The sequence below is a fragment of the Cygnus olor genome, chromosome 5, assembly GCF_009769625.2.
Source record: "Cygnus olor isolate bCygOlo1 chromosome 5, bCygOlo1.pri.v2, whole genome shotgun sequence".
NCBI classification, from domain to species: domain Eukaryota; kingdom Metazoa; phylum Chordata; class Aves; order Anseriformes; family Anatidae; genus Cygnus; species Cygnus olor.
Window position 1 is genome coordinate 39708252 of NC_049173.1, and position 18143 is coordinate 39726394.

Here is an 18143-nt window from a genome sequence, read left to right on the forward strand (position 1 = left end):
AACTGCACACAGTACTCAAGGTGACGCCACACCCATTCTGAGTATAGTGTGACAATCACTTCTGTCGACCAGGTTAGCTAAACTGTACTTAGTGCAACCCCCTAATACAGTTGGTCCTTTTGGATACCAGGGCACATTGTTGACTCACATTGAGCTTACCATCACTCAAAAACACTTGATCCCTTTCTGTAGGACTGCACTCCAGTCATTTGTTCACTTGGCATATGTATATGTAAATGTACATTTTCACAGAATCACAGAATCGTCTAGGTTGGAAGAGACCTCCAAGATCACCTAGTCCAACCTCCGACCTAACACTAACAGGTCCTCCACTAAACCATATCACTAAGCTCTACATCTAAACATCTCTTAAAGACCTCCAGGGATGGTGACTCAACCACTTCCCTGGGCAGCCCATTCCAATGCCTAACAACCGTTTCAGTTAATAATTTCTTCCTAATATCCAACCTAAACCTCCCCTGGCACAACTTTAGCCCATTCCCCCTCGTCCTTTCACCAGGCACGTGGGAGAACAGACCAACCCCCACCTCGCTACAGCCTCTTTTAAGGTACATGTAGAGAGCAATAAGGTCGCCCCTGAGCCTCCTCTTCTCCAGGCTGAACAACCCCAGCTCCCTCAGCCACTCCTCGTAAGACTTGTTCTCCAGACCCCTCACCAGCTTCGTCGCCCTTCTCTGGACTCTCTCGAGCACCTCCATGTCCTTCTTGTAGCGAGGGGCCCAAAACTGAACACAGTACTCGAGGTGCGGCCTCACCAGAGCCGAGTACAGGGGGACAATCACTTCCCTAGACCTGCTGGCCACACTGCTTCTTATACAAGGCAGGATGCTGTTGGCCTTCTTGCATTTTATACAAATGGAAAATGCCATGGAAAGGATGATAGCTGTCTGTGCACACCACTTTGTCTTGTGAAAGCACAATTAGCAGCTGTAATTGCTTACAGTACATTGACATATTTTATTATATTAACTGCTTAGATATTTATGCCTCCAAGTTGTTAATAAAGTTCTGTTTATTCTCCATTAAAAACTATTACAAATGATGCACTTACATGGCTGTACCTAGTCTTAGCCAAAGAGATGAGCTCTTGATCTCCAGGAGTACACATATTCAAGCCAATAGGAAGCATCTTTTTAAGTGCAGCTACAATCAAGGATGTTTGTATGGAGTACAAATCCCCTCTACGTTTTGATTTCTTTCTTTCTTGATCTTGTCCTCCGGACTGTAATAAAAATATTAAAATTAAATAAATAATACAAAGGTAAATGACTGTAATTATTCTCCTACCACATACTCTTCCAACACATTCTTCTCCTAGCGGTCCAAGAAAACTATGTTCCTAATGTAGTACATAATTAATTGAAAATGCTACATTAGAGGAAGGGTGTACAGTCTTGAGTGGGAAATTACAGGAGTATTTTTGGTGTGCTCCAATGATGAAACTGCAGTAACAGTAATATTTTAATTGCAGTAAAATAGTTTTGGATGCATTCATACATATAAATCTAGCTATATTTTCTGGACCTTACCTCTCAAATCAGAAACAGCTATAGAGTTAAAAGCTAAGTCAGTCTCAGGGGATGGCATTAGTTTGCAACATTACAGAGTCAAATTCAGGATGTTTACATTTTTTTTAGAAACTTTCATGAAGATACAGCCATCCACAGTTTCAATGAATGAATATTGTCTGATTTACCACGCCTAAGAAATAACAGTACCTAAAATACTTTGATTGGTTGTAATAACATGCCAATGAACCAATGCCTCTGGGAAAAGCACTGTCCTTTGGCTTTGGCTAATGTAAGTAAATCTGGAATGAAAAATTAGTCCTTTTACAGCTTTGGAGATTGTGAACAATAGGAAAACGAAAACAAAAAAGACAGGAATAAACAGAACAACAAAATAACATTGCCCTATCTTCAATAGACAGTGTACAATGGTATTTCACGCAACTTTTAATTTATGAGACAGCAAACCAAAACCTTTAGAACAGATCCATATATTTAATGAACACATGGTAAACACCAACAACATAAAAATAGCCCAGTTCTGAATTCTGTACCTAGATTAAACTCCTACTACAGGCAAGGGAGTTTTGCCTAAGACAAGATTTCAGGACTAGGCCTAGAGGCTTATAAAACACTACTGAACAGCAAATGCTTGCATTTAACCCTCCACATCCTTTTCCCTCTGTCAATTAAATTTTACTGACTACTCTTTGTATAATATATTGTGTAGTTCCACATAAGGATACAGCAGAATCCATTGCAATCCATAATTACCAATTATTACCACACTATTATCACATAATCACTGAAAGGAAAAAAATGGTAGCTATACACAATCCAGTAGGTGGGAAATTTTGGCAGATTCTGTCTTCTAGATGGTGAATCTCTGTGTATACAGCTGGTGTTGAAATCATTTTGCAGGTCAGAGGGAACACACAAGGGATGTGGCTTCCTTTCTTAAGGAACTAGCAATTGCAAGGGAGTACTTTGCCTCAAAGCTTTGCTTTTGGAAGTGCCTTAGAAATAGCAATGATGTAATGACTATAATAATGATATTATTTGTACTCTACATTGACAGCAGACAAACAAATCCCACAATGTATCACTATATCCCAGTGGCGTCACTATGCATATTAAATAAGGAATACCAAAATATATACATAGATCTATTAAAAAAAATAAAAATAAAAGGAAGAAGAGAGAGACTTTTACTTTTCTGCATCTTTATGCTTAGGGACATTTTACACATCCATTTTTTTTTTTAATTTTCATTTCAGATTAATAACTAGGTGAACATAACACCTAAATATTTTTAAAACATGAAAAGAAGATTCATTCTGCCTTTGCCATCATATTCTGCTGTCTATTAATTTGCAACTCTTGTTGATAAATGTGTAAGTAGAGTCACAGACAGAAACCTAAAAAGCAATAAAATTATGTCTCTTTACGTTCTAATATGTAACTATATAAGTGAACAAAATACCTTCATTTCAACATAAAGAGTTTTAAATTGGGTATATTTTCTCCTAAAGAATTAGCTGTGCTAAAAGAACCTCAGCAAGAAGAATGATATATTCTGATTGCCTAACATAATGATCTTATTGCCTAAGGATTTGAACACACAAGCTGAAATTTCTTCAAACAAATGTATATAGAAAAAGAATTACAGATTTTCCATTAGATTGATAATAATTGAATATATAATCAAAAAGTAGAATATTTATATAGAAAAAATATAAGGAATATTTATATTAAATATAGCTAAAACAGGTTAAGATAATGGAATTAATATTTTTCCAACCCTCCTTAGATAATCCATTCTATCAGACCATCATGAGAGTGTTCATTAAACCCTACTCTATATACCTGGGTAAGTTTGAAAATAGCAAGGCTTGAAGTCAGATCTATTTAAAAAGTGAGCATCTGTGGTATCTTATGCTTCCAGTTTAATTAATTAAAAACTCTTCACACCATCATCGTACTTCTCAGGGCACAGGGTGAAGGGAGAGATGAAACGGAAAACCATGAAAATGGATCCCAAGGGATCCATTTTGCTTTTCATTCTGTATCACCAATGAAGAACACACCATAGGCTGAAAAGTATTTATCTCTATTATGAATTATTATTAAAATAATACAAATGATGGAAAGGAAGATGAACTACGGTTCACTGGAGACTAAGGAAGCCTCGAATACATTAAATGTGTAAAAGAAACAAGGACTATTCAAAAGTGTCCTCACATCTCACCTGATTAGGAAGAACCCATTTTAATTTTGGAAAAAGGTAGTAGTTGAACTCTGTATCTAATTTGAACTTCTTCATTCTAACACAATCTTCCATTCATCTACAGACAAGATACAAGCTATAACACTTTTTCCCATTTATTCTTCTTGAATATCATAAACCAGATATGTTTCTGATGACTCTACTTAGGCATCATTTTTACAATGTCTGCTACAATATATTAGCAAAAAATACCCCAGAATGCAGAAAGACAGCAAAGGGGGAATGCACGTCTAAAATAATTACAAAATACAACTTTACTACATTTTTTACATTAAAACAACGTGTGGGTGTGCTAACACGAATTTCAGATGCTCTGCTCAAATGCTGCCACTTTAACTCAGAGAAAATTTATAGTATTTGGGACTTGGGCCTTCACTTTGTGACGCCACTGCTATGATCAATGGAAAGAATGCTTGGAGCCTGATCATTTCTAAAGATAAAACAAAAACACATCATGCATTTTGACCTGTACCTTTACTTGCATGGCCTGTATGAAAGAAAAATAAAGGGAAAAACATAAGTAAAAGAGATGAAAAGATGGTAACTTTACAAGTTAGTAATAAACTTACTCAGCTCTATCAGGACAGTAAATATTGTAAGTTTGTAGTTAAAACAATAAACTGTGAGCGTGTAATTAAATGAGACCTTAGTGAAATAATTTTTATCTAGCTTAATCCTTATTAAATGATTGTACTTCTAAATTTATCTGCTGCTATTCAGCATGACATAATACACCACTATTCAGTGCTTCAGCATGTAAGGAAGTATATCTAATAAGTAAAGACATCAATATACTAATTACTGAAACTTTTCCCAGTATTGTTAAAAGGAACAAGGTGTTTGGAATTCTGGATAAACCAATAATGAAAAATATTCCAACAATATAACCCTTCCTACCCCCAACCCTAAATATCAATGAGAAAAAAAAATGCTTAGAAATAGAAAACAAAATCAAGACACCACCATGAAGATGGAACATTTCACTTATAGCTGTATTTTCCCATTGTCTAACACGTTACTGTCTTGTAGACAGTCTGAGAGAAAACTTGAGTTAAGCTCATATCTCCCAGCAGTACCCATTTTGAGAACACTTTTATAAACTCAGCTGTAACTCACACATACATAGTTTTATCTCTTTATTATGTTAATACCACACATACATATACATAAATGAACATGTATTCATAGCCAAAGCTAGGTTATGATTGTGTCATGTAATATCAAAAAGATAACAAGACTATGTTGCTACAGTGAAACAGCACAAAAGATTAAGCATTACTTAAGGGAATCCTTGACTGAGCATGGGAAAATACTGTAGAAATCTGTTGATTAAAAACAAAGAGAAAAATGCATAAAAACAAACTCTACCCCCTGCTTTCCATGATTTCTCTCATTCTAACTTTGCTTTCTTGTGATACTCGAAGTAGTCTATAATGTTTGCTTTTTGGCCTCAAACTTTGAAGCCAAGCTACTATTAAAATGTTTCTACATCCTACGATAATTATGTCACATAGTAAAGACCTTCTGTAAATCAAAAAAGAATGGCAGACTAATAACCAAATAAGTGGTAAGCACCTTAGAATCTTCAATACCGTACTTAGACAAATAATAAATTTTAACTGAAAATGTGTGAAATATGTAGATGCTGCACAGACATGGTTCAGTAGATACACGTTAAAGGTAAGTAAAGGCAAGTAAATGCTAATTCCATTTCATTTATTAGAAATGACCATAAAAGTAATCCATTCATAATTTACCATAATATAACTAAAGGAAATATATTCTATGCAACTGAAATGTTCAATGTTGAGATCTAAAATTCTTGCAGAAAATATTAATATCAAATCCTCAAATAACCATAAATTTGCAAATAATATGTATAATGTATTACAGATGGGCACAAATCATAATGCTGTTTTGTAATACAAACTTGATTTTTTGACTGCCTCAGGCTTCTATAATAGGCCTATACAGATGCTTTTTAAAAATAGATATAAAATTTTATTAATGAATGCCAGTCATATTAAACTTCAGTAGGATATACAAGTGTTTAGCAACTGAGGTTATATATCCAACCACACCTTCATTTAGATTCCAAAGCTTACACAGAAAAATTGCCCACATATGTATTACACATTTATTACATACATGTTAATGTCTACATTTAGACTTTTATACCAATTAACTGTAAAACAATAGAGAATTATTACATTCTAATAAAAATACTATTTTATCAACAAACCTATGAAGGCTTCAAAAACAAATACAGGATGAAAAGAACATGTTTAATTTCTCCATTTCAACTGCCATCACAAATCTCTTATTTCAATGCAATCTAAGTTACCAGTCTCTCTCGCACTGAAAGTTCTCTAACTTACCATTCCCCTCCGAGCACTCTGCTGCCATTTTTTTAGAAAAGAAAAATTAAAAAACTTTCTCAGCTGTTATTATATTTATTTGAGAATATATTAACAAAGTTAATATTGTATAATCAAAACACAATGGGTACTGTATCTTTTTTTTTATTTATTGTAACAGTGAATCATTTGTCACCATTGATATCAGCTACAGAAAAATAACGTAACCCTAAATCTTCATCCTCAGCACAACTTTTTCTGCATTTGGCATATAAAGATACAGAACCTCCCATGATATATCAGACATTACACATTACCACCATCACAGCATCCTAGATCTTTGGAAAGCTGGTAGTCTCTGCTATAAGGTAGGCAGTTGCCTAAAGCAGTCTGAGATCAGCATAGGGCCCTTCGCCTTTAAAGAGAACTGTTCGTGTTGGACTCACTGTTAATGGCCAGTGTTCACATTCACATTTATTTATATGTTCTCATGCTGGGTAAATACTGTATATAATTGCTTTCATTAAACATAATGTGAATAAAGAAGAACTCATAATAAAGAGGAAAGTGCTAGTTATTCTTCTGTCATACTGTCATTTCTGAGCTAAATGTTAATATTAAAGCAAGAAATTATAAAAATATTGTTCCCTAACATAATGTGCATTACTGATTACTCCATTAATATATAAATAAGTAACAAACCTCAAAGTAAATTCTGAAATTCTGTTACTTAGAGAATTTCTTGTTCATTCTAAACTATGCAGTCTTAAAAAAAAATCAGATCTAAATGCATGCTTTAATGAACACACTGGGGTTTAAGAGCACTTATATGATATATTATAAAATGTTATAAATTTCCTGATTAGAAACAATATATAGAGAACCAATACAACACTTCTAAACGATGCCTCATGTATCGTATCATGGTAGTTGAGTCCTGAAAAATGGCCTAAATGATCAGCTGTTCTGCAATCACTACTGCAGATATGGTACCAGGTTAACAAAACATTCAGTCATGAACAACAGTCTTTTATTTCTGTTCCTATATTAGCAATAACCATGCACAACATCCTTGAATGTTATGATTTTGCATTAGTATGCTTACAAAAAATTATACGTATATAAAAAGATTTATGATCTCAGTGTATTGTATGGCCATATGAAGAAAAGCACATTACATATGCATCTACATCTATGTTATATATAAAAATATATTAGTTAAAATATATATAACAGGTATTTGGAAATCTAATTTTAAAACTAAACCCTTTCAAATTTGAGTTATATAAATTCTTGATGCTGAATCCCTGTGATTTTATCTAAATCAGAGCAGTATGAGGCTATCCTTTTTTTGGTGAAGATTTGTTTTGTCATTCCTGCCATGCCATCTTTTACTAAAATATGACACTAATAGTTTACCCCATCTTTTCAATACTGCAGAGAGATACAATTCAGATAAAATATGAATTATCTGATTCTAATCTACCATGATCTGAAAAAAAAATTAAAAAAAAAAAAAGAAAGAAAAGATTGATTTCTTGGCTCCTGAGACCAATTCTAATGCACAAATTTCAAAATCTATGTATTATATGTATGTGTAGCAATTGCCATATGATAAAGTATAGAGATTTCTGTTAGACTATGTTAGCGTGTAATTAACCATCACATAACGTGCATTATGTCCACTAATCATCTCACTAATGAGGATTATACAAACACTTCAATACTATCATACAATTTCAAAGAGCTGTATATTGAAAAAAAGAAAATACATTAAAAAATTCCTTTTCAGAATTTTCTGTATAGTATGAACTGCTGTTCAGTATCAGTCATGAACTAATGATGAGCAGAAAATCCGGTATTTTTACTTGTAAACTTTCCAGTAATATGATTTGGCTCAACCAAGTTTCAAAACTTAAAAACTTAGAAAAAAATCTAATGAGACATTTTTTCTGACTCTCTATTGTATAAAGTTGGGCTTATTGTAGCTAAGTTACAGACAAAATCAAAATACAGTGAAATACAAAACAACAAACCCCACCTCTTCTTGAACCATTTCTAAACAGGATTTCTCAAAACACATTATAAATATAAATAAAAGTTTTTTTTTTTTTTTCCTATATTTACCAACACTACCTTGGAATTATATTTCATCTGACTTGTGGATCTTGTTATGAGCAAGGCAGTCTTCCTCAGCTAATGTCAAAAGACACAATGACATTTTCTCTATTATGCAGGTAACAAATGTATTTTCCAGCCATCATGTCAGCGTCTTGTCATATTGAAAATGAGTAAAAAAAAGAACTGAATGTGGTCATTAATAAGAAATGAGAAAAACAGTGCACATATGGTACACTATGCGTATGAATAAAGAGAGATATGCAAATGCAGCATTACTCCGTCAAAGCTGAACAATACCGACATTCACAGGAAAAAGAGCAGGTGGACTTATTTTTACAAAATATTCTACCTGATTTGTTTTTTAAAGGACCAACAAGCTATATTACATATTACGACCGATGTTCTCTTTTCTATGTAACTTCTTCAAATCAAGACCCATGTTTTAATCTCATGTCTTTGAAAATTTAACACACTTAATAACTAACTCAAAGGTACATAGTCTATACTATGCATAGTTGTTTCCATGCCTGTCATCAAGAAGCAACATTATTTTTTGTTTCTTCTATCAGCAGAGCAGCAGCAATCTGAGTAGATTTTCAGAGCCTTCTTACAAGGTATTAAACACATCTGAAGATTTAATTGATCCAAATATTTTTATTAACTTACTTTAGACATCTTGCTTTTGGTATCTCCTGTTAAAAATGCCAAGTTGTTGATTTCATTCTGAATCACAAAATTTTGTTCTTCTCTTTTGAAATTCTAAAAACAACCAACAAAAAAATCACAAACAATTTAATTCATCTGCATGTACCACACCTGTATTTACAGATGGAATGAAATGGAGAAAAAAGTATACATCTTATCTTACATGTGATTTACACCACAGGATAAACACTTCAGCTACCATTCGGAAGAGTTCATCAGAGTCTGCATCTGGTTTCTTTAGCCAATTGGCTCTGGTTAAAAATAAAAAATAAAATAAGACATTTTAAATAAGGCACCTGAATATAGATATTGGTCTCTTTAATGGATTGGGTTACATTTGTGTAGTTAATCTTGGAACTTAACAACAGTCACTTCAATTTTCCATGACCATGGCTACAGAGGCCATTTTTTATGGCAGTTTAACTTGTCTCCAACAAAATTCCTTATTCTTGGTTACTTATTTTTGCCTGTCACCCTTCCCCATGGTGACAATGTGTTTTTGTGCCTTCCATGAATTGGACCAGAAAACAAACCTGGCTGAAAAACAGAACTCATTCACTGAGTTTTTCTCTTCCTTTTTTCTTTTTTCCTTTTCTTTCCATAACAAAACCTTTTCCTTTCTTTTTTCTATGTTTTTTTCTTTTCTTTTCTTTTCTTTTCTTTTTTTATAAAGAAAAACATTGTGTTGATCCAAAGAAGAACACTAATGGGAAGAGGATGAAGAGTAAAAGGAGTTTAATGAGTGGGTAGAGCTGTAAGGAGTGACTGCTTTAATTGGTTTATTTTTGTAATGCAGGAACTAATACAACTTCAGTCTGTCTACACAAGGATCATCAGTAAACTTGGGCAAATGAACTAACAGATGCAGCTCTCTTAAATATCTCTAAATTAAAATGCACTAATATGCCCATACATAAAGTGGGCATAGAATCATAGAATTATTAAGATTGGAAAAGACCTCCAAGATCATCTGGTCCAACCATCTCCTACCACCAATATCAGCCACTAAACCATGTCCCTAAGCACCACCTCCAGCCTTCCCTTAACACCCCCAGGGACGGTGACTCCACCACTTCCCTGGGCAACCCATTCCAATGCCTGACTGCTCTTTCTGAGAAGAAACGTCTCCTGATTTCCAACCTGAACCTCCCCTGGTGCAACTTGAGGCCATTCCCTCTAGTCCTATCACTGGTTACCTGTGAGAAGAGGCGACCCCCAGCTCCCCACACCTTCCTTTCAGGTAGCTGTAGAGAGCAATAAGGTCTCCCCTGAGCCTCCTCTTCTCCAGACTAAACGACACCAGTTCCCTCAGCCGCTCCTCCCAGGACTTGTGTTCCAGGCCCTTCACAAGCTTTGTAGCCCTTCTCTGGACATGTTCCAGGGCCTCAATGCCCTTCTTGTACTGAGAGGCCCAAAACTGAACATGATACTCGAAGTGCGGCCTCACCGGAGCAGAGTACAAGAGGACAATCACCTCCCTGGGCCTTCTGGCTACGCTATTCCTGATATAAGCCAGGATGCCACCTGGGCACATTGCCGGCTCATGTTCAGGCATCTGACAGCCACCACGAAAGGAATTGTAACATTTTAATTTAATCCTCATTAACTCCATCCCTGTAGTTGGACTTCTGTACAGCTTAGTGAAGTCTGTGTTTTTGAAAATTAAGTGTTCTCCTGCCAACAAGATCTGATTTAGTAAAGCTTAGTGCATCTAGAAAGAGTAAATTGGTTCACAGCATAAATGAACGTGCATGCAATGAAAATGCTCTTAGCTATCCTGTTACGTACTAGCACCTAGAAAAATTTAAGTGGACACTGATTGTGTATATTAGAACAGTGTTGTTAAGAATAGCATTAAAATACTGTAGATACTTAGATACTATAGACACTTCAAATACTCTTCTGAAGAAGATCTCAGGGGTGTGGTCTGGGGCAAAGGAAAAGGAAAGCGTAGGCACGGAATAATCCTTAAGTAAACTGTTGAGTAGAAAATCTTCTGGTTATTCCAAAGGCAATACAATATTGTTCAAACATTTTTATCTCCTTCTTAAAGAAATGCAAACAGAGAAGATAAATATTTTTGTAGTATTACCTACATATATAGTGATTCAATTGAGGCAAAATAGCTTTTCACCCCTTCAGTAGTTAAGAGTTTTAGCCATTTTTTAATTTTCAAAAGGTATACTCCTGTGTAATGACATTGGGCTGCTGTAATACACATGAAAACTCTGGTCAGGATATGAGTTCTCCACAGTAACACTGCAGTTATAATACAACCAAATAAGCCAAAATGCTTGTGAGAAAAAGATGTGAATTCAACATATCCCATCCTGTAAATTAAGAATCTTAAACTACTCAGGATCTGAATTCAGAAAAACATGAAATGCATTATTTTCTTCCTGATTATCTGATCACTGATTCGAAGTAAATTAACCAATAAATATGAGTTTAATTATTATTTACCTGTTGTTGTCTACATAACGTATCAACATTGGATAGAAGGCGTAGAGATCTCTACAAAGAACAGCAAATTCATCAAGAATGAGTAGCTCAGCTTCCTGGGTGTCAGTTTTACTGTCTGCTTTCAGTTGCTCCTCTTCCATCACAATCTTTATAGCTTTCTTCTTCAATTTCTCCAGTGTTGGAATAAAGTGAGTTTTCAGCAGATCTGGTCTGGCTTTGCTGATGATAGGCTGAGCATAAACTACACATAAAAATACATATGACCCTACGATTAATACACAATTGATGCTTTTAATTGTATTAATACGAATCCTCTGTGGTTATAGAAAACAAAGGTCATAGCACTCCACGTATTTCTGAAGCACCATAAAACTATTAATTATACTATGAATATAGCTTTCTCAACCATGTATATTGAGATGTTAAAAGCCAGTTACTGGGAATTCAGATTATATGTATTTCAGTATTATGTCATAGAGTATCCCAGGTTGGAAAGGCACCCACAAGGATCATTGGAGTCTGACTCCTGGATCCATACAGGACCATCCAAAAATAAAACTTTACTTCTGAGAGCACTGTCCAAGCAATTCTTGAATTCTGACAGGCTTGCTTTCGTGACCACTTCCCTGGGGAGCCTGTTCCAATGCCTGACCACCCTTCCCGTGAAACACCTTTTCTAACATCCAACCTGAACATTCCCTGTCACAGCTCCATGCCATTCTCATTTCTTCAGGTCCTGTTGCCGTCACCAGACAGCAGAGATCAGTGCCTGCCCTTCCACTACCCCTCATGAGGAAGCTGTAAGGCCACCATGAGGGCTCCTTCTTTTGACACCCTCTAATAGATTTTCATGTGTCTCTAACCTTGTTGGAATCTCAATAAAATAAGGATTGAGTCACTCAGTCCTCAGAAAACAGCTTTTTGGGAGGTTTCTTTTCTGTTTTTGTCTGGTTGGTTGTTTTCTAATACAATGTTTAAAATAGTCAGAAGGCAGCGTTCTAGAAAAATTTGTCTTTTGACTTCAGCAAGCTAACATACAGAGAATGAATGACTCATTCAAGATCATAGATCTGTGTTGTGGAAACATTAGTAAGATAATGCAGACCACCTAAGTCAAAAATCCTTTCAACAACCACACTAATACATTACCCGCTTTTGTAGATTAGCAGTGCCTACAAAACTGGAAGCACTGGTCTCCGTAATTAAGCAAAGAACTTCTTACTAAATTTTAATGGAATTCTTAATATTAGCTTAAGACCTTTCAGTATGTACAATAATTCTCAAAACCCAGTACTGATATAGCATTACAATTTAGCAGGAAAAGGCTATTTTTATATAGATTTTCTTGACTCACCATATGGTATACTATATTCCTACCCTAAGATGAATGCTAACATTTGTATACAGTAGATTCTTTCAGCTAGCTGTCTGCTAAATCTTACAGGACATTTTGAGAATTTTTCTCATCATTTAGTATGTGACAAAGCAACTACTTCTGAATGCTAGTTACTACTTTTTTTTTCTTCACCGTATATCATTTTTTCCCTTTGTCTTGATACTTTACGAACAAAAATCACAGTATTTATACACTCTACTGCAATGCCCAATTCTTTGGTGTCTGGAGACTTAATGGTATTTACAACTCCAAATTAAGTACTAAGGCTTTTATATAGTATATAGGAAAGATAAGATTTTCAAAATCCATTCTGTTGTATAGAAAGCTCTCTGCTTACAGTGATGCTATGGTGCACACGCAAAAATAATAACGAACTTTAAAAAAGAAAAACAATCTCTTATTGTTCTTTATCTGCTTTTTACCTGACCTTCTTCCTGCTGCTTTTAATTAAAAAAAAAATTGTATCACTGGGTAATATGGTAAATTGTAGCATAGGAATTAAATATTATTAGATACAACTACTCTCTAAAAATATTTACAGTACCTGCAATTCTCTTCATCCAAGATGCTTCATCTATTCCCAGATTGTTGTTAATGATTTTCAGAATGTTTCCCAGAATGATGCTTAGATGTTCAGACGTTATCATTGTACAGAAAGGCCCGGCACTTTCAGGAACACTCTCGGACCCTCGTTCCCACCAGTAGGACAAATAGTTGCATAGCATGGGTAAGATAACCTCAATTACATGAGGCATTTCAGTATACCTTGCTCCAGACTCTGCTAAATCATTAATTTCCTTTATTAGTCCATCCAACTGGGGAATCTCTGGACACATCTCCTCTACTGTATCAGGCATACCTAAAACTGCAGGTAGAAAAGGAAAGGGTAAAAACCAAAAATATTAATTAACAAAATACAGGAGATCATCTACATTTAAACCTAAAAAATACAAACAACATTTTCACTGTTTTTTTTTTTCTTTTTTTTTTTTTTTTCCTGTCACCATCTTGGGCAGACATAAATAATAAGACTTTGGGACATACAAGGGTCTCTTATCTAATAAGTTATGTCTTTCTGATGATGTGCATATAGCACTGATGTAGACAATAGCAGCCTCACACATATAGTGTCCTGCAGTTTTCTGCTAACCAGCCCAGCTATGTAGAAGTAAAAAACTGAGAACTTGTACCAATATTAGAAAAACACTGCCCATAGTTTCCGCAATCATTCACAACTTTCATGTTCACCAGCAAAAAAATCAAATCCATTTCAGGATACAAACAGGCTTTTAGTAATATTGTGACCAGCTCAAGGTTATGGGTAAGACTAAAACTTAAGTGTACTTTGTTTACAAACTCAGCAAATCTACCCCCCATATGAGATAGATAAGAGAGTCTGTCAAGAATAAGTGAAATAGAAGCATGTGAAGAAAAACTGTGTAGAAGGACTTCTGCTCCCTTGATTAAAGTTTCATAGAATCAGTCAAATTCTGCCAGGAGCTCCCTATAATGAACTGCATTAGAGTACTGGTAAGACAACCAGGTAGCATAGATATTTTTTCTGTTCACACGAATAAAAAAGCATCTTTTGCATGTTGCTAGTCAGAACACAATTGTACAATTTGCTAAAACCTTCTGTAGTGTGGATGTGACCTTAGGTTAAGCTTCAAATATTACTGTATTCAACTTCAGCAAAGAATTCAAACATGATGTTCAGAAAAACATTGACATGCGAGAAGAAAGGGAATAATGCTAACATAGTCTCAGCAAGGCTCAAATGACAAGCAAAAATATAGTGATAGTAGGAGTTTTCTCCTTTAAAAAAAAATAATACAATTTCTTTCTAATATTTGGGGAGAAGCAAACAACTTTATTCAATCATTTATTTATGTTTTCCTGAGGAACGATACTTACTTGCTCTTTCTCTTGCACTTTTTGTGTTGAAGACAGACAATGGGTTGTAATGGTTGAGAGAAGGTTCAAGAAATGCTACCGGAATGGCTGCCGCAAGAGATGCTAAGCACTCACCAAGTGCAGGGCGCTGCCTGTATATGACAGATACTAAAAGTTATCAGAGAAAAAAAAGTCTTTCACTGGGCTTCCAATATCTAGCATGCATTATAAAGCAGCATTAACATTTATCGCTGATTCAGTTTATCTTTGTAACACAGAAACTATTTGACAATTTTGAAAAATAGTATTTCTCACATAAACAAAATTATTGGAAATTACAATGGTACAGGAATACATTTCTTAAAAAATACCCCACACCAAATGTTTTACATTAAAGGTGAACTGTGTCTCAGTGTAACTACTGACTACAGAAAACATATCTACAACATGCACAAAGAATAAGTTAGGGGTCACACTATACCTTTTCTTTTTATACCCATTGCTTTGCTACACCCATGTCTAACATCCAGTGCTTATGGCTCTTGCCAACTAAGTGGAGACCTGCGCTTTGAGCTCTTCCCTCAAAAAGCAATTAAAAGACAATCAACTTTTATTTCCTGTGATATCATCCTGACTCCTATAGTTAGAGTAAGGGTGAGGCACTTTCTATTTTGCCTACAAGATCAGTGTCAAAGTGTATTAAAGATTTTTAAGTCTAGAAGGAAAAAAAAAAAAGTGTGTAGATTTATAATTTAGTGATGCACATATAAATGACTAAATGTGCAGATATGTGAAAATGAGATTTTGCACACTGGTACATGCATGCACATGGGAAGAAAGAGGAACTGTCCACCAGACAGCTCTTGCATTTTTCATGGAACAATTACTGAATAAATTCTGGACAGATGGAAGTGGAGAACAGCATTCCTATGCAAATGCTCTCCTAACTGGACTACAGAGCTGTATTTCCTCCAGTTTAGTATCTCTTAGACCCTGTAAATTTTAAACTTTTAAGATCATGTACAGTGCCTAAAATATAGGCTTCAGAAGAATAGGAAGGGTTAATGATAACCTCTGCTCCTGTCTTTTGCCAGACTAGCAATTAGGGTTCCTTTTTCTGAAGTAGCAGATACAGATATGAGCCTCTTCTAATGGAAGAGGATCCAAAATCCAGGTTTTGGAACATACTGAAAGCACTAGATTCTTTAAAGAATTTAAGACCCACTCTTTTTAAAACACAAGTAACTGGTAAATGGAATTCCTTTGTAGAGTTAAAGAGTATCAGAATGCTCTACATATGGTCTTTAGGATTTTATGGTCTAGACAACTGTTCTGAGAACTCTGTTTAGATTTATGTGTGAGACAGACGTTAAGTACTCGACCTACTTACCACACAGGCATGTCTGGTAATATGCAGTAGCCAAACTTTGGGAAGCTTAAGGGTGACCCATGGAAAAATTTAGTTTTCCCTATGGTTGAACTAAACTCCCTGACGATACACAGCAATACGCAGGATGATTTGTTTTGCTTTTATTCAGTTTGGCATTTCTTTGTGTAGAACTGAACTCTGAGATATAGGCAACTACATTCCACCTAAAGTGTATTTTAAACATGTTCACACTGTTTCAGATTCACTTTTCATTCAAAACGCTTTATTACATACACAACAAGCTCCTAAGAAAAAGGAAATTTTGCAAGCTGAGTTTTTCACTCAATACCTTTCAACATAGATGTTCTTCCCAGTCCCAAGGGAATAGAGGCTACAAAGAATTCTGTAACATGAAACTTGTACATCACCCACTAGAGGAAAACAAGAAGTAGGTAATCAGTATTTATTCAGCTAAAGACTACTTTCTTAATATAAAACAATGTAATTTTAACCAATGAATACATGGTGTCTAAAACTTCTATTTATCTTTAACTTTTCTGATACTTATATGTCATCTACAAGCATTCCAAAACAGATCATCAGACATTCAAAGAAGCCAGCAGATACTTGTTAAAAAAAATTGTGCAGACTATCACATTTGCAGAATGTAATTTCAACTTAAACCACATTCAGTCTGTGTATATAGCCTCTAGAAACATGATCTAGAGGCTCCCCACCTTCTTAAAGTTTTTTTAATTGCTATCTATCTTTGAATCACCTTCTGCTATGGAACTCTAATCCCCAAATACACTTAAGAAATTTTAGAATTGCATATTGCTGCATCTCAAGGAAGCATTTTGATAATTTTAAGTTAAAATACGCAAAAAAAAATCAAGGAAACTTTAAAAACATTAACGCTGGAAATACATCTGTTACTAAAAAAGGGAATTCATTCCTTTGAATTTCTGCATTAATTATTTAAAAAGTATTATTATAACATAAAATAATTCAGAATTTTAAAAAAGTACTTACAAAGTAAATCAACTCCAAACTGATACTGTGAAATATGCTCAAAAATTGATGTCAAGACAGGTAACAATGCTACTGTAGTATAATTGATATTCTGTGAAACACCCTTGATTTGTGTTCGTGAATGGGTAAATTTTCCAAGTTTAAGATTTTCTGAAGTTTTTTCCAGATCTTCAGCTGCATTTTCAAAAAAGGCACGTAATCCAGCTTTAACTAGCTCAGATCCCGATTTCATAACAGTTCTGAAAAATAATAAAGGAAAAATATTAATGTTACATTGATCTACAGTATACTATAGATGTGTGAAGTACACATTATTTACATTCTATCAGTCTGAAGATACACAGGTTTCAGTGTACTTTATATTATGAACTGAAGAGGACAGTAGTACCAAAATAGCCATATAAGCAACACTGTTGTTGTAGTATTTCATACAAAATAATAACAGCAGAGAATCTGCTTCCGCAGACTTCTTGTTCCTGTTTTTGTGATCTGCCCTTAAGTATGACAATGCCTTCCCAGAAAACATCACCATACCCTAAATTTTTATGGATGCCACAGTAACTAGGTATGCAAATCAGGATACACATTTATGTGTCTTCAGAACACCCTAAACCTAGAAAATGCAACATTAGCATTCCAGTCCCATTCCTTAATCTTGCACTTTTCTCCAGATGTTTGATGAAGTTCTCCTGTGTCATGCGCATTGTCAAGTTCATTGTCAGGCTGCTGCATAACATAAGCAGGCCAGAAAACAGTTCAAATAAAACTATCCTTGATGGTATTTAAATCTACTTAAGCATTTTAATGGTACATGGTAGAAGTGAGTAAAAAGCCCATACATTCTCACATTCTGAGCACTTCTAATGCCAAATTTTCAACAATGTACTGAACTGTTATAATAGAACAGTAGATATCTACTACAGAACAATAGAACAATAGCTATCTACAAGCATCAATACTTGCAGTTCCAAAGTTTGTGTCATTTATCTCT

General features: G+C 34.8%; 1 protein-coding gene across 1 annotated transcript in view; it reads right to left on the bottom strand.

Moving 5' to 3' along the window:
• Positions 1–18143, bottom strand: part of RYR3 (ryanodine receptor 3) — a 227184-nt gene that overhangs the window by 39406 nt on the left and 169635 nt on the right. The window contains 10 exon segments of the mRNA XM_040558359.1: positions 1073–1243; positions 4289–4303; positions 6195–6215; positions 8961–9053; positions 9163–9250; positions 11463–11703; positions 13403–13723; positions 14773–14903; positions 16470–16551; positions 17153–17391. Of these exon segments, the coding sequence (XP_040414293.1) occupies positions 1073–1243; positions 4289–4303; positions 6195–6215; positions 8961–9053; positions 9163–9250; positions 11463–11703; positions 13403–13723; positions 14773–14903; positions 16470–16551; positions 17153–17391 (1402 nt within the window).